At 43.0% G+C, this 25,325-nt stretch overlaps 1 protein-coding gene and 1 long non-coding RNA gene across 9 annotated transcripts in view; one reads left to right on the top strand and one right to left on the bottom strand.

The window, feature by feature from the left end:
- Window positions 1-2,708, bottom strand: part of cerkl (CERK like autophagy regulator) — a 159,811-nt gene extending 157,103 nt beyond the window's left edge. For 6 of the 7 annotated variants that reach the window (XM_072579079.1, XM_072579080.1, XM_072579083.1 and 3 more), the window contains exon 1: window positions 2,163-2,385. In XM_072579079.1, coding sequence (XP_072435180.1) covers window positions 2,163-2,385 — 223 coding nt within the window. Of the gene's footprint in view, window positions 1-2,162; window positions 2,386-2,587 lie in introns of those variants that run through there. The other variant, XM_072579082.1, reaches the window with a different exon arrangement.
- The window catches only part of LOC140482110 (uncharacterized), a 65,369-nt gene continuing 42,692 nt past the window's right edge, over window positions 2,649-25,325 (top strand). Inside the window, exons 1-2 of one of the 2 annotated variants that reach the window (XR_011961663.1) lie at window positions 2,649-2,736; window positions 6,993-7,138. This is a non-coding gene — a long non-coding RNA (uncharacterized lncRNA). The remainder of the gene's footprint in view (window positions 2,737-6,992; window positions 7,139-25,325) is intronic. The other variant, XR_011961662.1, reaches the window with a different exon arrangement.

The following is a 25,325-nucleotide window of genomic DNA, read 5'->3' as shown; positions in this document are numbered from 1 at the left end:
CCACCCCGTAGCCCAACACTTCAACTTCCCGTCCCACTTCACCAAGGACATGCAGGTCCTTGGACTCCTCCACCGCCAGACCATGGCAACACGATGGTTGGAGGAAGAGCGCCTCATCTTCCGCCTGGGAACCCTCCAACCACAAGGGATGAACTCAGATTTCTCCAGTTTCCTCATTTCCCCTCCCCCCACCTTGTCTCAGTCAAATCCCTCCAACTCAGCACCGCCTTCCTAACCTGCAATCTTCTTCTTGACCTCTCCGCCCCCACCCCACTCCGGTCTATCACCCTCACCTTGACCTCCCTCCACTTATCGCATTCCCAACGCCCCTCCTCCAAGTCCCTCCTCCCTACCTTTTATCTTAGCCTGCTAGACACACTTTCCTCATTCCTGAAGAAGAGCTGATGCCCGAAACGTCGATTCTCCTGTTCCTTGGATGCTGCCTGACCTGCTGCACTTTTCCAGCAACACATTTTCAACTCTACAAATCAGTCTACTTACCAAGCAATCAGTGCTCTTCCCTCATGCATTATCAAAGTTGGCTTCTCCCATGAATTGGTATTCTTATAAAATGTCCTGAGGAGTGGCAGAGCAGGTCCAAAGGGCTGTGGCTCAGGGGAGGAATCAAGTACCATCACCATCTCTAGAGAACAGTATTAGATAAACTAATGGGGCTAAAGGCAGATAAGTTTCCTGACCCTGATGGCTTGCATCCGAGGCTTCTAAAGAGGGTAGCTACAAAGATTGTGGATGCAGTGATTGTAGTTTTCCAAAAATCCTTGGACTTTGGAGAAGTACCAAAAGGATTGGAAAACTGCCAGTATGACACCCTTACTCAGAGAGAGAGATAAGCAAAAGGCAGATAACAGTAGATTGATTAGCTTAACATTATTGTTGGAAAAGTATTGAAATCAGTTGTGAAGGAATAATAGAACATTTGAGAAATCATCATGTATGAAATCAAGCAGAGTCAGCATAGCTTCATAAAAGGGAAAAGGTGTGTAACACATACTTCAAAAGTGAAAATAAATTTTTCAGTAGTCACAAGGGGTCTATTTTACATTTCAAACAAGGTTGAGTGTCTGGATAACTACTCCTTGGACTCAGAAGTAATGTAAATATGCTGTGAACCTCAATAATTCACTCATACCCACATTTTACAGATTACCAACACACTGTACCCACAGTATGAAGGTGAAATGGCATTTCCTAATTATAGAATAGAACAAGATGAATTCAAAAATATTAATATTTCAATAGCCATTGAAAGATATGGCATGATGCAGAAGATTTTGAATTTTAATGTAGAAAAAAAATTGTTTTACATCCCACAAATGACTCAGTTCTATTAAGGTTTTTGAAAATGAAATGATTTTTCAAATTCAGAAGTCTGAATCAGGGTACTGTCCAACGGATTCGACATCTATATGCCTCACACAGTAAAACTTACGCATTTAGGAAAATTGTACGTCAGCACTTGTATAATATATTGTTCCTGAGCCTTGGCCCTGAATCAAGGCAAATGGTACCAGTAAATAATCTAAAAAAAAGTGTTTTTATTTAATATTTTCAGCGTCCGCAGCAAAGTGCTGCAAAAACTCAGCAGGTCTGGCAGCATTTGAGCATTCATGGAGCGAGAAAGAGTAAACTTTTCGAGTTCATCAAGATTCTCCTTCTGCGTGGGTTTCCTCCGGGTGCTCCGGTTTCCTCCCACAGTCCAAAAATGTGCAGGTTAGGTGAATTGGCCATGCTAAATTGTTTGTAGTGTTGGGTGAAGGGGTAAATGTAGGGGAATGGGTCTGGGTGGGTTGCGCTTCAGCGGGTCGGTGTGGAACTGTTGGGCCGAAGGGCCTGTTTCCACACTGTAAGTAATCATTTGCCAAGTTGTTTCTGTCACACGGAACATCCAAATATCAAGTACACGAGCTTTTAGTTACTGTATTTTTAAAGTTATCTTTAAGAATTATGTTCCGGTTAGTTATCTTGTCTCAGCTGGACATTTCTGAAAATGTAAAACTTAGCAAGCCCCACTAAGTGTTGCGCGATGTTTTGAGAGTTTGAGCATAGTGTATGACCATGTGGGAGTTTGCAGAAGTAGTACTAAGCTCTGTGCTGGCTGTACAGAAGTCCCTGATCTCAGCTCCAGCAACACAATGACCCACCTGTCGGGCTCTCCGGCTCAATCGGCGTCCATGTCAATCTGCTCGATGTCAAGACGACGTCGCAGCTTCTTTTCTCGACCTGAAATATACCCCGGCAGATCGGATCCTCCGGACCGCGCACTTCTGCGCCCCTCTCCGGGGACGGAGTAGACCTTTCCCGCCCACTGCCTCCAGTCTCGCAGGTACCGAGGGGGGCGACGGCTCGCCGACCGCCTGCAGACATCTCGGGCCGCGCAACGGCTGCGTTGCGAGTGATGGGCCCTACCGCCCGTGTAAACGCGGTTGCCTTCGTAGCAACGCTTCGCTCCTCGCGCTCGCCGCCGCCGCCACCACCACCATTAAGCGCGCGACCTAAGGTCGAAGGAGCGGCGCACCTGCGCGGGGAACGCGCCGCACCGACCGTTGGAGGTACTCGCTCGCGCTACCTTCATCTGGACAGAGACGCCCTTCTCCCTCTCCGGGACAACTAACTGAAGTGAGAATCCGGTGGAAAAGGCAGATGAAAGAAAGCGGCTTCAAGTTCGGGAAGGAACTGTATTCAGTCATCTGGACACAAGAGGAGGTGACTTTGCAGGTTTGGTCCTCCGCCCAAGTTTCCACGTCCCCCGTGCTACTTTAGTCGTACCCAACACTTCTAAGAAAGCAAACCACAGCCATTGCAAATACTTGATCGTATACAGGCACGCTCACAGCTCGTCTCCTCTTTTCTGATTTGCTGCTATGGTTTCACTTTAAATAAACAGGTACAAACTTTTAAAAACAGCATTGCTGTTTTTTTGGTTGTAACTTTCACTTCAAACAGCTCACCTGTGTTCCTTGCCGCCACGGACCATCTCTGGACCGTTTGACAGAAACATGATAAAATAAGTATTGTACCACACATTATTCTTGCTGTATCCACATACTGATACGTTACAAGGACTTGCTATTTCAAGTACTGTATATAAAATATAATGGAAGTGCTGTTTTGCTGCACTGTTAATTTCAGACTTCCATCGGCTGTAGTGATTTACTTTTAAGTTGTTTGCAACTGAATAAATACAAATAAATACAAACATTAGAAAACAACCAATTAGTTTGCCTCGGACGTGCTTCACACTTGTGTGAAGGGCTTGCTTAGATTTCCTCCTTTACTTTGCCTCATTTCTAGTATACAACGGATCAAACAAACAAATACCGAATTAAAATTAAAAATCACACAACACCAGGTCCTAGTCCAACAGGTTTATTTGGAAATAGTAGCCTTTGGAGTGCTGCTCCTTCAGGTAGCTGTGGAGCAGGATCATAAAACACAGACTTTATAGTAAAAGACCATAGTATAATGCAACTGAAACGATATATTAACAAACCTAGAATGCTGTTAAGTCTTTCATTTTTTAGAATGGGTTGCAGGTTTTGGTTCATTAATATGTAAAACCCAGAACTACTTTCAAGTCACATTCTCGAGATAACATAATGTTTTATTTTAAAACGTGATAGCTCAGACAATGCATTAAAGGTGTGAGGTCAGTCTGTATCTCAATTTTGAGCCAGACTGGTTCTATTTCCAAAGTATGATTTTATAAAATGTTACATGGGTTAACTGCCTGCAATTTGTTCAATATATTGTTTCAGTTACCTCCCACAATCCAAAAAATGTGCAGGTTAGGCAAATTGGCCATGCTAAATTGCCCGTAGTGTTAGGTGAAGGGGTAAATGTAGGGAAATGGGTCTGGCTGGGTTATGCTTCAGTGGGTCGGTGTGGACTTGTTGGGCCAAAGGGCCTGTTTCCACACTGTAAGTAATCTAATTTCATGCTTGACAAGCTTGAGTTTTTTTGATGAAGCTGACAGGAGGATGAAAGCTATGTTTTTGATGGGAAATGTCAAAAAATTACAGAATTATTACTGTGCAGAAGGAGGCCATTCAGTCTATCATGCTTGCACCAGCTCTAGGATATAGTCCACTCTATTATCATGTGCAAATCTCCCTTTTCTTCATAGTCCAGCATGCCATTACTATCTTTTAAAAAAAAAGCCTTCTTGAATGTCTCAATAGAACCTGCCTCCCCTACATTTGTAGATGGTGTATTCCATTCTCACTGTGAATAAGGTTTTTTTTCACCTCACCCTTTCTTCATAAATGGTATGTCAGCTGTTATTGCATATGGTTTGGGATCCAGGAGTAGGAAAATCTTGCTGCAGTTATAAAATCATAGTCATATAGTATGGAAACAGACCCTTCGGTCCAACCAGTCCATGGTGAACGTAATCCCAAAGTAAACTGGTCCGACATATCTATTCCTGACCCTGTTCCTATTCATACATCTATCCATACGTCTTTTAAACTTTGTAATTGTACCCACATCCACAATTTTTTCAGCAAGTTCATTCTAAAACATTTGCCACTGATATATTTTTAAAATCTTTCTCCTCTTAAGAATATGTCGCCTAGTCTTGAAATCTCCCATCCTAAGGAAAAGAGAAATACTATTAATTCTACTTATACCTCTCATTATTTTGTAAACTTCTGTCAGATCGCCTCTCAACCTCGTACGCTGCAGTGAAAACAATCACAGCCTATCCAGGCTTTCTTTATAACTCAAATCTTCCATACCCAGCAACATCCTGGCAAATCTCTTCTGAATTCTCTTCAGCTTGATAGTATCTTTCCAATAACTGGGTGACTAGAACTGGACACAGTACTTCAGAAGAGGCCTCACCAATGTCCTGTACAACCTCCGCATGACTTCCCAACTCCAAAAGGACTAAGCAATGAAGGCAAGCATGCCAAATGCCTTTTTAACCACCCTGTCTATATGTGACGCAAACTTCAAAGATATATGTACCTGCACTCCTAGGTCCCTCTATTCTACAACACTATCCAAGACCTTACCACTTGTTTGTTGTGTGTTAAGGGCTTTTGTGACACCACATCCAGAGCACTATTCAGGTTTTGTCTTTGCACCTAAGGAAGGATATACTTTATGGAATCATTACAGTGTGGAAGCAGGCCATTCAGCCCATACTGATTCTCTGAAGAGCATTCCACCCAGACCCACTTCGTTATCCTATCCCTGTGACCCTACCTTTCCCATGGCTTATTCTCACCTATCCTGCAAATCCCTGGACACTATGGACAATTTACCATGGCCAATCTTTGGACTGAGAGGAATCCAGAGCACCTGGAGGAAACCATCGCAGACATGGGGAAAAAGTGCAAACTCCAGACAGACAGTTGTCCAAGGGTGGAAGCGAACCTAGATCCCTGGTGCTGTCAGGCAGCAGTGCTCACCACTGAGCTACCATGCCGCCCCATACTTGTTTCCCAGTGGGTGTAACAAAGTGTCAGTAGAATTAAATATATGGAATGAGAGGACTTGCTATGCAGGGAGTTTGTTTAGTCAAAGTCAGTATTCCCTATAGTTTAAAAGAGAGCTTTCATTGAAACGTGTAAGATTCTTAGAGGTCTTGATCTGACATTCACAGCCACCAGCACAGATGCCAACACTTTTGAGGCAAAAATAGAGTTAGGATCAGCCTGCATGTGGTTCTTCACTGGGGCAAAAGGGGGCTACAGTTACATCTGCTTGCCAGTTCACTGGAGCATGATCTCAAAGATGAATTCTGCTGCAGAGTAGATAGATGAAGGGCTTGTTGGAGAGGTGTACAGGAGAAATTTGTCTCTCTGTGCTCTATCTTAGTATGCTGCAAACCAAGATATACTTCACTGCTGCTTCTATACTTGTTGCAACTTTGTATGGGTTGCATCACCTACTTTCCAACCTTCCTTGTGATAATGAAGCAACATACACTGGCAAATCCAGGAACATGCCACAGCACCTTGAAAATAACTTTGGAGTCCTGATACTTTTCAATCATAGATTTAAAATTTATCTTGCCTGTAATTTCAGTGTTTTAAAGAAAATTTACACCATAGTTTGCAGTTTGTAGAGTGACATGTTAATTAGTTTTCTCAATCTGCATGATCCAAATCAGCATTACATTAAGAGAGTGGAAATATGTGATGTAAGGAGAACAGTCCTTACAATCTTCTGGCACATGCTGGAAATGTTGGCAAATGGGTGAGCAAGGTGCACTTCTAGGGGAGACAGTGACAGATAAATGAAATTCTTGCATATTTACCCTATGAATCTGCTAAGTAAGAAAATAGAATATTCTTTTTAAAAGTTACAAATACATTTGATTGTGCTTTCTGTCAATAAGTCCATGCATTAAAATATTCAATTCAACCCCATAATGAGAAACTTTATCAGTCCTGTAAATTAATTTAAAGGGAAAGAAACCTATAGAAGATGCATGTTTTTTTGAAGTACTTTACCTTTTGTAAACATGTAAGTAACATGCCATTCCTTTAATTTTGGTTTGAGGACTAGTTTTACCACCATGGTCTTCCAATTTGTAGTCTGGTGACATCAGCTAAATCCCAAAACAGTTTCATATGAAGCAATGTTGTGTGTGGTGGCAGGGATCTTCAGAATTGGCTAAAGATTGCTTTGGAGTTGCCCAGTGCCAGGAAAGTTATAGCAGGCTGAAAAATGTACACTTCAGTATGCAACAAGATTTCCCAGAGTTGAATAATTTCAAAGAAATCTTCATTGTCAAACTGAAAGTAATCCTTTTTGATACTTGCAATGGAGCTGCTCAAGTTTATTTTTCCTATGTTATTTGAGTGTTTTATGGAGATAGATCTAGATCCTGTTCTAGTGGTGTCAAAATTGACACCTTATAAATACACATCGAAGAACTGTCATAGTGTAATGTTATACTGCAAGAAAAGGTTTGTGTATTGAAACAAATGCTTCCCTCACACTTTATTTTCCTCTCTAAGACAGGCTGCATCATAAAGTTTGGTAGCAAAGAGGTTGCTCAGATGATGTATCCTCCGATCTCGACTATTGATTCGCTTGAGTTTATGGGCAGATTGAGCAGGAAAAATTCGGATGTCCCTATTAATTTTGTCTTCTTCCTCTTCAGGTAAACCATTTAGTGTTTACATAGGGCATGGGCAAGATCAGCATCTCATGAGAATTTGTACCTTAAACACATATATGTCCGCCATCATGTAAATCATGCTTTCTTTTTGTTTATTGAGCCCTGATTTTATGTTTGAACTGATGCATTTTCTTTATTTTACTCTTTTTTTCTTTTTTTTTCATTTTTCAGTCATTGTTGTTATCAATTTTTAATTTAAATCTGCCTTTTTCTGTATTTCGATCAATCCTTCTACCCTGGCTGCTTTTTCTGCCTACAGATTCTGTTCTCCCTGCTCCTCCCTTGCCCAATCTGTAAAGCCCTGGTTCACTTCACAACTAACCACAGGCACATGCAGGTTACTGCTACTATTGTAATATCACAACAGCTGCTACCACTTCCATTTTATTGTTCTTTTAAGCAAAAGCTCTATTTTAACTGCCTCAAAATGGACAGATTATTGAGGATATTGATTTGTTTTCTATTTTACATTACCCATACTGAAATAATTCTTCACTCAGAATTGAGATTGTTTAAAGCTATGAAGAGAAAAGATGCACAGACAGATGGAGAGGGCAGGTCCACTGCTGGCTCGTTAAGAATGAAAAGCAAAGATTCTAATTTTAATTACTAAAATCTGATAAAATCTATATTATGAGAAAAAACTCTTCAAACATAACAAAATGCTGACTGCGTCAAAGAGGTATATACTAATTATAGTTATGTTATTGAAGAGACCTATCAATAATAATTCATGCTTTTTATGTGGCACATTGTAAATGTCTAATAATGCTTCTGTTAATAAATTAAAGTGGGTGGAAAACATGTCACGATCATGTTTATGAAGGGATCAAACATGTTGCATTCAAACATTTTTTGCACTAATTAATGGGCTATAATGTATTAGGGTTAGGCTATGTTGATATATTTTGTTTTTCATAAATAACTGTGAAACTTAAATGTTCTGATTAATGATCAATTAAAATCTATGTAGGTTTATAGTCAACATAAATTCCATAAAAATTATAGAAGCCATGAATCTAATGCTGCGTATTATTTAATTTATGTGTCAAGGCAAAGTGTGCAAATCTCAAATTATATTTTTTAATGCTAGGAAAATAAGCATTGGATTAATGTTACTTGAGCCAACTGCAGCAATTGTAAAATAAACCATTACAGTTCGAGTAGCTGAAGGTAACAAAATTCATTTTTGCCAAAATTATTAATCTTAAAGCATGATTAATTTGTATAGCGTATGATTTTATACTGTTATGGATTTCCTTGAATAATCACTATTGTGAATATGATCAAATCTGGAACAACTAATATTCACAAACTTTAAAAACCTGGGAGCACTTCTGATTTGTTATGCTTTCTAAGCCCTCGAAGTTATAAAACATACTGATTATTATTTATTATTTGCTTCCAATTTCAAAATTCAAGGGAGCACAAGCACTGCAAGCGTCTATCCTTGTTTTTCATGTGGTTATGCTCATTTCCTTTGATGCTATTAGGGTTGAATAGGTTGGGGCTGCTCTCCCTGCAGCATCGAGGGGTGACCTTATGGAGGTTTATAAAATCATGAGGGGCATGGATAAGGTAAATAGACACCTGGGGTGGGGAAGTCCAGAACTAGAGGGCATAGGTTTAAGGTGGGAGGAGAAAAATTTAAAAGGGACAGAGGGGGCAACATTTTCATACAAAGGGTGGTGCGTGTATAGAATGAGCTGCCAGAGGAAGTGATAGAGTAGATAGGCCAGAGGCTGGAAGATCGCAGCAAGCCAGGCAACATCAGGAGGTGTAGAAGTCAACGTTTTGGGTATAAGTCTTCTTCAGGACTGGGGGTGGGAGTAGAGGTGGCTGCAGGTGAAGGGGTGGCAGGGCAGGGTGATGAAGTGGGAATAGGTGAAGACAGGGGAAGGTGAGGAATTCAGATGCTGGAGTTCAGAGTTGAAGAGTGTGGTGCTGGAAAAGCACAGCTGGTCAGGCAGCATCCGAGGAGCAGGAGAATCGATGTTTCGGGCATAAGCCCTTCACTAGGAATAAGGCTTGTGGCCCAAGGGGGCTGAGAGATAAATGAGAGGGGGTTAAGGCTCAGGGAAAGGTAGCTGAGATTGCAATACGTAGGGGTGAAAATGATAGGTTGGAGAGGAGAGTGGAATGGATAGGTGAGAAGGAAGACAGGTAGAGGGCACGACCTGATTGGTCATTGGGAGGAATTAATCCAGTTGGTGGCAGGGAGGAGTTGAAGGGAGGGGGAGGGGTTAGGAAGACAGTTGAGGGATAGGAAGGGAGGTTATTTGAAATTGGAGAACTCAAATTGGAGAAATTGGAGGCTGAAGGCTGCCCAGGTAGAAGATGAGGTGTTGTTCCTCCAATTTGCAGTTTGGTTTGTAGTGGCAATGGAGGAGGCCAAGATGGTCATGTCAGAAAGAGAGTGAAAATGGGTGGTGACTGGGAGGTTTGGTTGGCCCCTGTGGACGTGGCTGACATGCTCAGTGAACCGTTCCCTAAGTTTACGTTTGGTCTCCCCGATGTAGAGAAGACCACATCGGACATCTGATGCAGTAAATTAGGTTGGAAGAACTGTTTGGGGCTCTGGATATGGGTGAGAGGGGGGTGGTGTACCGGCAGGTTTTGCATCTTTTCTGGTTGCGGGGAAGGTACCTATGGCTTCAGGGGGTATGGTGGGGAGAGTGGTGCAAACCAATGACTGTTAAAGGAAGCGGTCCTTGTGGAAGGCACACAGGGGTGGGAAGGGGAAGAGCTTGGGCAGCCTGCAGCCCAGAGGACTCAACGTTGAGTTCTCCAATTTCAGATAACCTCCCTTCCCATCCCCTGACTCCTTTCCACTGTCTTCCACACCTCTCTGCCACCAACTGGATTCATTCCTCCCATTGGCCAACCAGGTTGTACCCTCTACCTGTCTTCACCTAAACCCATTTCACCACCCTGCCCATGCCACCCACTTTATCTGCAGCTCCTCCTACACCCACCCTCAGTCCTGAAGAAAGGTTACACCCACAATGTTGGCTTCTCCATCTTCTGATGCTGCCTGGCTTGCTGTGTTCTTCTAGCCTCCTGCCTGTCTACTTTAGATTCCAGCATCTGCAGTTTTGTTGTCTCCGAGGAAGTAGTGGAGGCTGGTGCAATTTAAAAGGCACCTGGATGGGTACGTGAATAGGAAGGATTTAGAGGGATATGGGCCAAGTGCTGGCAAATGTGACTAGATTAGGTTAGGATATCTGGTTGGCATGGACAGGTTGGATCAAAAGGTCTGGTTCCATGCTAAACATCTCTATGACTCTAACGGAAAGGTGTCAGACAAATAAAAACAAGAGGAACACAAGTGAAAAGTCACAATGTGACCGCTCAGGAATTTATAGGTGTGAGGGTAAAAGGCTTTAGCAACTTCTCTAGCTGCATCCCAAAAGGAGCTACTGGTGTGTAGTATGGAGAGAAATCAAAACATTAAAGTCAACTCAAACCATTGGTCCACACAGAATTATCTATTCTGTCACTGAGAAAAGAGAACAGACTGCAAATATAACATAATGGCCATCTTCTGTATGAGAATACAAGTGACTCATTGTTTAAGTAGACAAATTCTGATTAATGAAACATGTTTATACTGTAGTGAGCAGATGAATGTAGGCTCAATAAGCTGAATGGCTTCTTACTGTGCTGCATAATACAATGTACAATGATATGACACTGAATTATTTAAATATGCTCACTCCTTTTTAACCTTTTTAAAATTCATTTATGTATCTCATCCAGGTCATGTTTTTTTCCAGAGCATTTGGAGTGACAAGTACTTGACAAGTATTATGATGTTGTGGCCATAACGGAGACATGGGTTTCACAGGGGCAGGAATGGTTGCTAGATGTTCCAGGGTTTAGAATGTTAAAAAAGAACAGGGAGGGTGGAAAAAGAGGAGGGGGTGTAGCATTGCTAATCAGAGAGTATATCACAGCTACAGAAACGAAGGTTGCTGAGGAAGGTTTGATTACTGAGTCAGTATGGATGGAAGTTAGGAACAGCAAGGGAGCATACACCTCATTGGGGGTTTTCTACAGACCCTCTAATAGCATTAGGGAGATTGAAGTACTCATAGGCAGGCAGATTTTGGAAAAATGCAGATGTAGAAGGGTTGTTGTTATGGGTGACTTCAACTTTCCCAATATTGACTGGCACCTCCTTAGTGCAGATGGTTTGGATGGAGCCATTTTTGTCAGGTGTGCTCAGGATGGTTTCCTTACTCAGTATGTAGACAGGCCGATGAGGGGAGAGGCCATTTTGGATTTCATGCTCAGCAATGAGCCAGGACAGGTGTCATATCTCGTGGTGGGAGAATACTTCGGTCACAGTGACCACAACTGCCTCACATTTACCTTAGCCTTGGAGAGGGAAAGTAGCAGTTACCAAGGGAAGATATTTAATTGGGGAAAAGGAAATTATGACGCTATGAGACTTGAGTTGGGAAGTACAGATTGGAAGCAATTGTTCCACAGAAAGGGCACAACAGACATGTGGAGACTGTTTAAGGAGCAATTGTTGCAAGTAATGCACAAATTTGTTCCTCTTGAGACAGGCAAGAAGGGGTAAGTGTAAGGAGCCTTGGATGACGAGAACAGAGGAGCTTCTCGTCAAAAGGAAGAAGGCAGCTTACATAAGGTGGAGGAAGCAAGGATCCAGCACAGCTTTAGAGGATTACAGGCTTAGTGGAAAGGAGCTCGGAAATGGACTGAGGAGAGCCAGAGGGGACATGAAAAAGGCTTGGCAGGAAGGATTAGGGAGAACCCAAAGGCATTTTACTCAAACATGAGCAATAAGAAAATGATCTGGGAGAAGGTAGGGCTGGTCAGGGATAGTGTAGGGAACTTGCGCGTGGAGTCTGAGCAAATAAGGGAAGCCCTAGATGAGTTTTTTGGTTCGGTTTTCACTAAAGGAAGGGACTTTGTTGTGAATGAGAGCCTTGAGGAACTGGGAAACAGGCTTCAACAGATCAAGATTGATGAAGCTGATGTGCTGGAAATTCTAACAAACATTAAAATTGATAAGTCCCCAGGGCCAGGCCAGGTTTATCCTAGGTTGCTCTTGGAAAAGGAAAAGGAGGTTGCTAAGCCGCTGGCGAAGATCTTTGCTTCCTCACTCTCCACGGGAGTCATACCAGAGGATTGGATGGAGGTGAATGTTGTTCCTCTTTTCAAGAAGGAGAATAGGAAAATCCCTGGCAATTACAGACTAGTCAGTCTTACATATGTGGTCAGCAAGATTTTGGAGAGAATTCTGAGGGATAGGATTCATGACTATTAGGAAAAGCATAACATATTTAAGGCAGTCAGTATGGCTTTGTGAGGGGCAGGTCATGCCTCCTACATCTTATTGAGTTCTTAGAGGAGGTGTCGAGACAGATTGATGAAAGTCGAACAATGGATGTGGTGTATATGGACTTCAGCAACGCATTTGATAAGGTTCCCCAAGGTAGGTTCATTCATAAAGTCATGAGGTATGGGATGCAGGGAGATTTGGCTGTCTGGCTTCAGAATTGATTGGCTGACAGAAGGCAGAGAGTGGTTGTAGATGTGAAGTATTCTGCCTGGAGGTCAGTGGTGAGTTGTGTCCCACAGGGCTGTGTTCTTGCCTCTGCTCTTTGTCGTTTTTATAAATGACTTGGTTGAGGAGGTTGAGGGGTGGATTAGTAAATTTGCCGATAACACAAAGGTCAGAGGTGCTGTTGATAGTATCGAGGACTGTTGCAGGCTGCAGCACGACATAGACAGGATGCAGAGCTGGGCTGAGAAATGGCAGATGGAGTTCTGCCATTTGGATAAATGTGAAGTGATGCATTTTGGAAGGTCGAACTTGAATGCTGAATGTAAGATTAAAGACAGGATTCTTGACAATGTGGAGGAACAGAGGGATCTTGTTGTTCAAGAGCATAGATCCCTCAAAGTTGCTACCTAGGTGGATAGGGTTTTAAGAAAGCCAATGGTGTTTCTTAACAGAGGGATCGAGTTTAAGAGCCGCAAGGTTTTGCTGCAGCTCTACAAGATTCTGGTGAGACCACACTTTGAATATTGTGTCCAGTTCTGGTCGCCCTATTATAGAAAAGATATGGAGGCTTTGGAGAGGGTGCAAAGAAGGTGTACCAGGATGCTGCCTGGACTGGAGGGCTTGTCTTACGAAGAGGGGTTGATGAAGCTTGGATTTTTCTCTCTGGGGAGGAGGAGGAAGAGAGGTGACCCAATCGAGGTGTACAAGATAATGAGACACATGGATAGTGTCGATAGCCAGAGACTTTTCCCAAGGCAGGATTGACTGGCATGAGGGGTCATAATTTTAAGGTGTTAGGAGAAAGGTATAGAGGAGATGTCAGAGGTAGGTTCTTTACACAGAGAGTTGTGAATGCATGAAATGTGTTGCCAGCTGTCGTGGTGGAAGCAAAGTCATTAGGGACATTTAAGCGACTGCTGGACATGCACATAAACAGCAGTGAATTGAGGGGTGCGTAGGTTAGGTTATTTTGTTTTAGATTAGGAATAATCCTTGACACAACATCATAGGCCGAAGGGCCTGTTCTGTGCTGTACTTTTCTATGTTCTAGATTCAATGTGAGATTATCGTATTGGCCACTATATATTACATTGCTTGGGGATTGAGGTCAAGTTGCAAATGTGTAGAAGTGCACATCTACAGTCTGTTCATTAAAATCATATTCAAAATTGCATCTCTGGTTCGCTATCAAAAATGGTATACTTTTAAAATTAATCAAAAAATAACTGCCCTTTTAATTACTTATTTTAATTTAGCAGCATTATTAGATAATTAAAAGTCAATAAGTAGATTACATTCAGTTATTTTAAAAATGATTGAGTGAACTGCAGTGCAAAGAAATGCCATGTTCATATCGTCAGCTTCAATGCATTGTAATTATCATAAAATGCACTTTGTGGGAAAATTTAAGGCTTCTAACTTATTGACTTTCTCAAGGGCAACCACAAATGGGCAACAATGGGCTGTCAGCAATGCTGTGAATGAATTTAAAAATTTAGTGTCTGATTTAACTCTGTCTGTGAGATGGGTTTTGAATTAGTTAAAGTGAGACTTTATGACTGAGTCTGTAATATACATAGTTTATTTCCAGTAGTTTATTTATCCTCAAAGGAGATCATTACCCACACTGACAGGTCAGAATTGTCTAACTATTGGCTGGCTCTTAAGTTTCTTTTTCTAAGTATGAATTGAATCGGGTTTTTGGAAGGATTTTTGCTGCGAGGCCTCACAAGTTTTCTCAGTGTCTTCCCAAATCTGCCTCATTAACTATCCTTGCATCTATTTGGCACCCCTCATGTACAATTTTGGCCCCATCTTTCTGTGTGCCATTTCCAGAACCATTTCTCATTTAATGGATACCTACCAAAAGACCTTTGTGTCTGTGCTATCTTTAAAAGGTTTCTGTGCATCTGGACAACCATTGGCAATCCAGTGTTGCCACTCATCAGCAACGTAACAACACAGCAGCAACAAAACCACGCTTCCTGTGGTGCATAGCTAGCATTATGGACAGTTTCTCATACTTACAAACCCATTCTCTCACCATCTTTGCTGTTCAACCCTGTTCAACCATCACACCACATGCTTTACCTATCTATGCTATGACGATACTACTCCTTTAACAAGGTTAGGTTGTCCTTGTTTTTTTTTCAAAAGGGTTGTATGAGGCAGGGTCGTCAAGATGTCTGGGTTTATCTACCTAAGAAGCTTTTAAATTTTTTTACAAACACTTTTACAATGAAAGGGGAATAGTCAGTTCTCCCAGCTCAGCCTTTCTCTGGTTTGTTCTGGTTTTAGCCATCTGGCTGTTCAGAGCTGCTGGTCAGTTGTTAGCTGGGAATCCAATGAAACAGCTATATGGGAGAAGGTGTTCCATGCTGAATCTCTCTGCCATCTCTTTCTTCTGTAAGACCCTGTGTTTGATGTTACATTTTTTGCCAAGGGGTCTTTATGGGAACTGTTGTAGACATTTGGAACAGCATTATTAAGTTTGGATAATCTGTTGGGTTTTGGACAGGTTACGTTATTCTGTATTCTGTTCTCGTTAGTTGTGCTTCATTCGGTACTCTGTAAATAAATTCTGTTTTGTTTAAAACTGAGGGGTTTTGACCAGATGCATCTCTCCTGGAATATCTACTGTATACCTGCTTAAAACGGCTTGAAAAGTTAGAGTGTGGGCTTCCTTCTTGAAATGTTTTCAGGGGTCTGACCTGGTCCATAACAGTGCCTACATCTTATCTGAATACTGTCTCTGTCACCACTAATCAGTAACAAATTCATAATGTAGACCCACAGCTTGTCATTATCCACCAGGGGAACACTACATAGATGCAAGCAATCAGATAAAACTAAACATGAACATTAAATTAAAAACAACAAAAACAAATAGAGGCTGAAGGTCACCCCCACATTGCAAACCAAATACTGGCGTGATGACCAATGATTATTTTACAGTCCAAATTGTCTGCTGTATCTATTCATAGAATCCCTACAGCATGGAAGCAGGTCATTCAGTCCATTGAGTCTACATTTATCCTCCAAAGAGCATCCCACCCAGACTCACCCCCAATCCTATCCCTGTAGCCCTGCATTTCCCATGCCTAATCCATCTAGCATGCATATCTTTGGGCTATGAGAAACCTGCACAGATGTAGGTTGTGCAGACTCTACATAGACAGTCTCCCAAAGCTGGAATTGTACCTGGGTCCCTGGTATTGTGAGGCAGCAATAATAACCACTGAGCCACCATACCAGCCTATTGGAAGTATGTGTCAGTCAGGTCCTGTCTGGCTTGTAGTACCGAATGCAACTAAGCTCTAATATGGCCAAGGACAGCTTCCTCTTCTGAAGGCTGCTCCCATCCCCTCAGTTCCTTAGCATCCAGTCTCTTGTATGGTCAAATTCAGTAGAACGCAGAACTAACGGCCCAGATCATTGTGAATGATTATGATGTGGTAGGCATCACAGCGACATGGTTGCAGGGGGTTCAGGACTGGCAGTTAAACATCCAAGGATTTTCAGCTTATCAAAAAGACAGGGAGGTGGGCAGAGGGGGCGAGGTGACCTTGTTAGTTAAAAACAAAATTAAATCTATGGCACTGAATGACATAGGGTCGGATGATGTGGAGTCTCTGTGGGTGGAATTGAGGAACCACAAAGGCAAAAAAACCATAATGGGAGTTATGTACAGACCTCCTAACAGTGGTCAGGACCAGAGACGCAACATGTACTGGGAAATAGAAAAGGCATGTCAGAAAGGCAAGGTCACGGTGATCATGGGGCACTTCAATATGCAGGTGGACTGGGTAAATAATGTTGCCAGTGGATCCAAAGAAAGGGAATTCTTGGAATGCTTACAGGATGGCTTTTTGGAACAGCTTGTCATGGAGCCCACAAGAGAGCAGGCAATTTTGGACCTAGTGCTATGTAATGAACCAGACTTTATAAAAGATCTTAAAGTAAGGGGAGACTTAGGAAGCAGCAATCATAATATGGTAGAGTTCAGTCTGCAGTTTGAAAGAGAGAAGGCAAAATCGGATGTAACGGTGTTACAGTTAAACAAGGGTAATTATGAGGGCATGAGAGAGGAACTGACGAAAATCGACTGGAAGCAGAGCCTAGCGGGGAAGACAGTAGAGCAAAAATGGCAGGAGTTTGTGGGTATAATTGAGGACACAGTACAGAGGTTCATCCCCAAGAAAAGAAAGATTGTCCGGAGAGGGATTAGACAGCCATGGCTGACAAAGGAAGTCAGGAAATGTATCAAAGAAAAAGAGAGGTCCTATAAAGTGGCCAAGAGCACTGGGAAATCAGAAGATTGGGAAGGCTACAAAAACAAACCGAGGATAACAAAGAGAGAAATAAGGAAGGAGAGGATCAAATATAAAGGTAGGCTAGCCAGTAATATTAGAAATGATAGTAAAAGTTTCTTTCAATACATAAACAAATGACAGGCAAAAGTAGACATTGGGCTACTCCAAACTGATGCTGGAAGGCTAGTGATGGGAGATAAGGAAATAGCTGGAGAACTTAAAAGTACTTTGCGTCAGTCTTCACAGTGGAAGACATGAGTAATATCCCAACAATTAAAGGGAGTCAGGGGGGCTGAGTTGAGTATGGTTGCCATTACAAAAGAGATAGTGCTAGAAAAGCTGAAAGGTCTTAAAATTGAGAAATCTCCTGGCCCCGATGGGCCATATCCTAGAGTTCTGAGGGAGGTGGCTGAGGAAATAGCGGAGGCGTTGGTTGAGATCTTTCAAAAGTCACTGGAGTCAGTGAAAGTCCCGGATGATTGGAAGACCGCAGTTGTAACCCCATTGTTCAAGAAAGGATCAAGACAAAAGATGGAAAATTATAGGCCAATTAGCCTAACCTCGGTTGTTGGTAAAATTCTAGAACCCATCGTTAAGGATGAGGTTTCTAAATTCTTGGAAGAGCAGGGTCGGATTAGAACAAGTTAACATGGATTTAGTAAGGTGAGGTCGTGCCTGACAAACCTGTTAGAATTCTTTGAAGAGGTGACAAGTAGGTTAGACCAGGGAAGCCCAGTGGATGTGGTCTATCTAGACTTCCAAAAGGCCTTTGATAAGGTGCCACATGGGAGGCTGCTGAGTAAGGTGAGGGCCCATGGTGTTCGAGGTGGGCTACTGGCATGGATTGAGGATTGGCTGTCTGACAGAAGGCAGAGAGTTGGGATAAGAGGTTCTTTTCCAGAATGGCAGCCGGTGACGAGCGGTGTCCCACAGGGTTCAGTGTTGGGGCTGCAGCTGTTCACGTTTTATATTAATGATCTAGATGAAGGGACTGGGGGCATTCGCGCGAAGTTTGCCAATGGTACGAAGATAGGTGGACAGGCAGGTAGCACTGAGGAAGTGGGGAGGCTGCAGAAAGATCTAGACAGTTTGGGAGAGTGGTCCAGGAAATGGCTGATGAAGTTCAATGTGAGCAAATGCGAGGTCTTGCACTTTGGAAAAAAGAATACAAGCATGGACAACTTTCTAAATGGTGAGAAAATTCATAAAGCCAAAGTACAAAGGGATCTGGGAATGCTAGTCGAGAATTCTCTAAAGGTAAACACGCAGGTTGAATCCGTGATTAAGAAAGCGAATCCAGTGTTGTCATTTATCTCAAGAGGATTGGAATATAAAAGCAGCGATGCGCTACTGAGACTTTATAAAGCTCTGGCTAGGCCCCACTTGGAGTACTGTGACCAGTTTTGGGCCCCACACCTCTGGAGAGACATACTGGCACTGGAGCATGTCCAACAGAGATTTACACGGATGATCCCTGGAATGGTAGGTCTAACATATGAGGAATGGCTGAGGATCCTGGAATTGTACTCATTGGAGTTTAGAAGGTTAAGGGGAGCTCTGATAGAAACTTATAAGATAATACATGGCTTGGAAAGGGTGGACGCTAAGAAATTGTTTCCGTTAAGCGGGGAGACTAGGACGCGTGGGCACAGCCTTAAAATTAGAGGGGGTCAATTCAGAACAGAAATGCGGACACATTTCTTCAGCCAGAAAGTGGTGGGCCTGTGGAATTCATTGGCGCAGAGTGCAGTGGAGGCCGGGACGCTAGATGTCTTCAAGGCAGAGATTGATAAATTCTTGATGTCACAAGGAATTAAGGGCTACGGGGAGAATGCGGGTAAGTGGAGTTGAAATGGCCATCAGCCATGATTGAATGGCGGAGTGGACTCGATGGGCCGAATGGCCTTCCACTCCTATGTCTTATGGTCTTATGCCAGGATGAAGCAGCACACTCTGTCTAGATTATACTGAAGGGCCCCCTCAGACCCAGTCCAAGCAGCAGAATGGCATCATAAAAACTGTCCTACACCCTGCACTACTGCTGTCTTGGCTGAGGCATGGACAGCATTATACTCACACTCTGCAACAGTCCGGGATTGTGTATGGTGTCATGAGAAATGGTTACAGTCCTCAGTAACCAGCCTTGTAAGGTAACAAGACCCTCAAACATGTCAGATACACGAGAGTGCTTCAGAATGTGTGAAACATAGCAGTTGGCAGGGTAGTGGGCACATATCATCAGGAAGTCATAATGATGATCACAGATCAACTTAACAATAATCAAATGGACCCCTTTCTGTTGATGAATTCCATAGCATTGTGATACTGCCCTCCCATGTATATAGTCAATCACACCCTGTGCTTGGGAAAAGCTAGCTATGTTCCTCAACTCTACTACAGCCCAAGCTGCAGCACCAACCGCATTGTGGGAACAAGATTAACCTGTGCCACCTTGCTCAGAACGCTGATACATTTCAGGCTGCACGACTGAGAGATCCCACACAGTTCACCCATTGATCCCTGGAAGGAGCCAGTCACATTGAAAGTCAGAGCAGGAGTCACCTTCATAGTCACTGGGACAAGATGGCCTCCCACTCCAGCCATCCTCAATTCCCACTCCAACATTCAGCATAGTTCTGTCAGTGTCCTGAGACATATGAAGCCTGCATCAGTGTGCTCCTTGCTCATCCCCAGGAGTCAGGGCTGAAAATACTGGCCCTCCTGTGAATTCCACACTTCCTGAGGGATCTCCAGCTATGAGCTCTTCCTGAGTTGGGTTCTCTTCATCCTCCACTGTGGCCTGATGCTGCTTCTAGTCTTGCTAAGAGCTCTGATCCTCCTGCATATGCAAGTACATACTTAGAAAGGCAGCTACAGAGACCCCAACAAGCCACCAGTGGCAGGGTACAGGATCCTTGGTGGACATTGCCTACACTGAGATCAGAAGGAGTAATAGGTCCTCAGATGTCACAAGAGTTATTGGTGGCATGTTAGTCTCTGTAGCTGCCTGCCCATGAAGGCTGAGTACACTTCTTCAAATAGTGAGACATGCTAGATTCCAACACTGAGAGCTTTGTCACCATCGTTAACCTAGCTTCAGCCTCAACACATACAACTTGTGCTACACTGAATAAATGACCAACATATTACGTCAAGAGGAAGTCACTGCTGCTGTCCATAATCCTTCACATCCCAGATCCACATCAACTTTTCTACTTGTCATTGAACTCAATACAGACCATTGTTAAAGAATAGAATAGAATACCCTCTATTGTCACATGTACCTCAGTACAGGAGTTCAGTGAAAAGTTTTTACAATAGCTGCCTTTAATGGCGCCATCTTAGGTACAAGTACCAACACACAAATCTTGGATACAAAAGAGGAATGAAAGGAAAAGTAATGGTATTACATACGATGTCTAAAAAAAAGTTGGGAACTTACATGATACATGATGAAACAAAGATATGTGGCTTCCACAGTGCCCTTAGAATTTGCACAAATAATGGTTCATCTTTGGCCAGCATTGGCCTTTTACTAACATCCTTATTGCTAACTCAGCATCATTGAGATATCAGTGTTCAATCTACAAGTGCACCAATGATGGTGCAAATTTCCTTTGACCAGCATCTGATTCCAAGCACCTTTACTCTGTAAGCTTAGCAAATGGGTGGTGAAATGATTGCAACTTAAATGTAGCAGGGGTTTGCAAATGGCTAATTCATGTATTTCTTCCTTCCATGTCCTAAAGTCTAGCAAATGTGGATCTCACACTTTTGTCAGTCAACTTGACACTGAGTTTGCCTTTGAATCCATACATTAAACATTAAGGATTTTCTACAGTACTCCTGTAGAGGCCAAAGTGATTCTACTGCCATTAACCGTTCCCCTGCCCACCATTGCCTCCAATTCCCAGGACTGTACACCCTACATGACTAACCAATGCCCACTTCCTAGAGTGCAGTTAGACAGATGCCCTGACTGAAAGCATCCCAAGTGGATAACTGTCTGAAAACTATAACCCTGACAGATAGTACCAGACCCCCAGTGACAGCAAATGCAGTAGACTAGATTGTGAGAAGTGCAGGTAAAGTGCTGCTTCACCTGGAAGATATGTTTGGGCCCTTCAATACTGAGGAGGGAAGAGGTAAATGGGCAGGTGTTACACCTTCAGTGTTTGCAGGGGAAAGTGTCATGGGGCTGTGAAGGGCTGTTGAAAGTGAAGGAAGAGAGGACCAGAGTGTCTCAGTAAGAACGGTCCCTGCAGAAGGCAGACAGTGGAGAGGAGGGAAATATGTGTTTGGTGGTGGTGTCTTGCCTGGGGTGGTGGAAATGTTCTTCTGGAAGTGGATGCTGGTGGGATGGTAGGGAAGGACAAGGGGAACCCTTCTGTACTCATCAAAAGTCTCAGCTTTATCCCTCTGTGTCCACACTTTAATGAATTTTGGGCATGATATGACATTGAACGCTTCTTCCATTGCCTTCACATCCATTACCTTTTTCTTTGGACAAGAGTCTTCTCCTCGTCCCACAGATCCCTTCACCCCAGCTCCAATACTCTTCCTCCATCTGGACCCCTCCCTCTGGCCTTTTACCCACACTTGATGTGTTCATTGAGAACTGTCGACATGACATTAGTTGCCTCAATTTCTCTGCCCCCCCCCCTCACCCAATCCAACCTATCTCCCTCCAAACTGACTGCACTCCATGTGCTTAGATCCAAACATGACTTTGTTATTAAGCTGCTGACAAGCGTGGTGCTGTCGCAGTCTGGCATACTGACCTCTACATTGTAAAGACTGAGTACCAGCTCTTAGATACCACCTCCTATCTTCTCCTGGACCATGACCCCACCATGACACATCAGACCATTATATCAAACCTTCACAAACCATTATATCAATGACAGCCACTGACCTTATTTCATCTGGTGATCTCTTCCCCCCACTACCTCTAAGCTGATAGTCCCACAGCACCGCAAAGCACGCTTCTACCTCCTTCTGAAAATTCACAAACAGGACTGTCCATTGTTTCACCCTGCTCCTGCCTCACAGAATCTCTTCCTACTTTGACTCAGTCTTTTCTCTCCTGCTCCAGTCTTGCCCATGTACATCTGTGATTCCTCTGATGTTTTATGCCTGTTTCGGAATTTCCAGTTTGCAGGCTCCATCCGCTTCCTCTTTACCATGGACTTGCAAACCCTTTATACATTCATCCCCACCAGAATGATCTCAGGGCTGTCCGCTTCTTCCTGGAGTGAAGGCCTGAACCATTCCCACCCACCACAATCCTTTTGCACCTGGCTGAGCTCACCCTCACTCACAACAACTTGTCTTCTAACTCCTTTCATTTTCTTCAGGTCAGATGAGAGCCATGGGTACTCGCATGGGCCCTCGGTATTCTTGTCTCTTTGTCGGGTATGTGGAACGTTCCTTGTTCCAGTCCCTATTCAGGCACCACCCACAAGTGTTTCTTCAATATATCGATGGTATCAGTGCTGCCTCCCTCTCTCATCCGGAATTGGAAAAGTTAATCGATTTCACTTCCAATTTCCACACTGCTCTCACTTTCACCTGGTCTATCTCTGAGTCCTCCCTTCCCTTCCTTGACATCTCTGTTTCCATTTCCAGGGATACACTGGCCACTAATATCCACTGTAAACCCCCAACTCCCACAACTACCTGGACTATACATCCTTGCACCCTGTTTCCTGTAAAGACTCCATTCCATTCTGCCAGTTCCTCTGTCTGCATTGCATATGTTCCGAGGAGGCCAACTTTGACAAGGAAGCCTCTGAAATGTCCACATTCTTCCTCATGCAAGGATTCCACAGCACTAGTATCAACAGGGCCCTCCAAAAGTTCCAACAAATCTATCACACTTACACCCCACTGCCCTCTTCCCTCCCGTAACAACAATAGGGTTCCCCTTGTCCTTACCTACCATCCTACCAGCATCCACATTCAGAACATTAGCCAACATTTTTGCCACCTCCAGCAAAATACCATCACCAGACACATATTCCCCTCCCCTCCCTTGTCCACTATTCCTTCACTCCCATCAGCCCCCACAGCACCTTCCCCTGCAAGCACTGAAGGTGTAACACCTGCTCATTTACCTCCTCCCTCCACAGTATCCAAGGGCCCAAGTATGCCTTCCAGGTGAAGCAGGATTTTACCTGCACTTCTCAATCTAGTCTACTGCATTTGCTGCTCACAATATGGTCTCCCCTACATTTGGGGAAATGAAGCGTAGACTGAGTGACGGTTTCACAGAACATCTGCGTTCTGCCTGCAAGAAGACCCTGAGCTGCCAGTTGCCTGCCACTTCATCACATTACCAGAGCCTGCCAAACATGGCCAACATCTCTGTCTCAGCCTTGCTGCAGTGTCCAGCGAAGCTCAGCGCAAGCTGGAAGAACACCACCTCATTTTCCACTTGGACTCTATCGAGTTCAATAATTTTAGGACCTGAACTCCCCCATGTCATAGTCCCCTACCACACACAGACCAGGCCTTGTTCTTACATAGCTGACCTTTACAGATGACCTATTGTTAACCACTAACAGTCACTATTAAAAGTTATTCATCATCCCAGCTAAGATTATTGTTGACTCCTTTGTCTATCCAACTGTTCTTCTCTCTCTTTGGGCTCTATCCCTACCTATCGTTTAGTCCTTAACGCCTCCTCCACCCTTTTCAACATTTTCCTGGCTACCGTCAGTTCTGAGGAAGGGTGACCGGACCCGAACTGTTAACTTTGATTTCTCTTCCTAGATGCTGCCAGACATGCTGAGCTTTTCCAGCACCTTCTGTTTTTGCTTCTGATTTACAGCATCCACAGTTCTTTTGCTTTTTATTGAATCATAATAATTAGCTGATGGAGCTCCTATGCCTACATACAATTAAAGTTTGCATTCCTGAAAGCATCTTAATTGGGCAAGATTAAAACAGATTTGTATTTGGTTATCTATTTATGTGGTAAGCTAACTATACCCTCTTTTTGGACTAAGTACAACTAAATTTCACGCTCATTTCTGTCCTCAGCCTTTCCAATATTCTAGGCAACCTCATCACATGGTTCCAGTATGGCATTTTATAGCCTATGACTCAGCACTGAGTTTAACAATTTCGGATCATGAGCACTCCCCATCTGTACCAACGCCAATCTGTATTTCATTTTCATGTTTTTGCTTTCAGACAGCTGACCTTTTTTCCCTTATTAACACCACTTTGGATGAATATGTATTTCCTTACAGAACCTTTACTGTATTTTCTTTTTAATCCATGATATAGTTAGGTAATTTCTCCACCCTTTATCCAATCAGAAAGATCGTTTCCTTTGTTTTCATCTTAGTCCCCCTGTCAGCATCATAAAACCAATCACTTTTCAGCCTTCTTTTAGTTTTAAAGAATAATCATTCAACTCAAAACCTTAATCCTGTTTCTCTTGCCACAGAGAATGCCAAACCTGTAGAATGCAACAAGGTCTTTTTATTTTTATGCAGCATTCATGCATTTGCTGTTTTTAGTTATTGCTATGAGCAAATTGGCTGCTTTGGCTGTCTATGACCAATAGCAAAAAGGTTGTTGGAGTGTTCTGTGTATTGGAACATCATACAAGGATGCTGTATCTCTGCATAACAGTTATATTTTAGTTAAATCTATCCATCATTTATTTCTGAATGAACTTACAAACAGGCCAAAACAACTGTTCTTTATTCCTGCTACTGGAATTCCAAAGATAAGGCTAATGATGAGTGAAATGGTCTGTATGTCTGACATAAGTTGGGAGTACTCAACAACTACTGTTGTATAATTGAGAATTTTTGCACTTGGAATCATTCTCCTTCCAAAGTACTGAAATAATTCATCCTATTGGTTGCCAGCAACAGTTATCGCAGCCCCACTGAGCTATTCTGAAAAGAAAGATGTGTAGTCAAAATAAAAGCAAATTACTGCAGATGCTGGAATCTGAAACCAAAAGAGAAAATGCTGGAAAATCTCAGCAGATCTGGCAGCATCTGTAAGGAGAGAAAAGAGCTGACGTTTCGAGTCTGTCTGACTCTTTGTCAAAGCTTTGACAAAGGGTCAGTTAGGATGCGTAGTCAAAGCTTTGTCTTACACCCATAAGAACAAATGCAATGATTCTAAATTTGAAATGATTGCAGCATTTTATGTTTCAGGAGAGTATATGGGAACCCCAAGCTATCCAAGCTCCCAGATAATTATACAAAGATATGGGCTTGAATATTTTCCTTTTCTTTGCATATTATTTGTTCCCATATTCTCTGCAATGTAAAAATGTCAGTATCAATTA

The sequence above is a fragment of the Chiloscyllium punctatum genome, chromosome 10 (assembly GCF_047496795.1).
Source record: "Chiloscyllium punctatum isolate Juve2018m chromosome 10, sChiPun1.3, whole genome shotgun sequence".
NCBI classification, from domain to species: Eukaryota; Metazoa; Chordata; class Chondrichthyes; order Orectolobiformes; family Hemiscylliidae; genus Chiloscyllium; species Chiloscyllium punctatum.
Note: the sequence above shows the minus strand (reverse complement) of the source record. Positions and strands in the feature narration are given on the sequence as shown.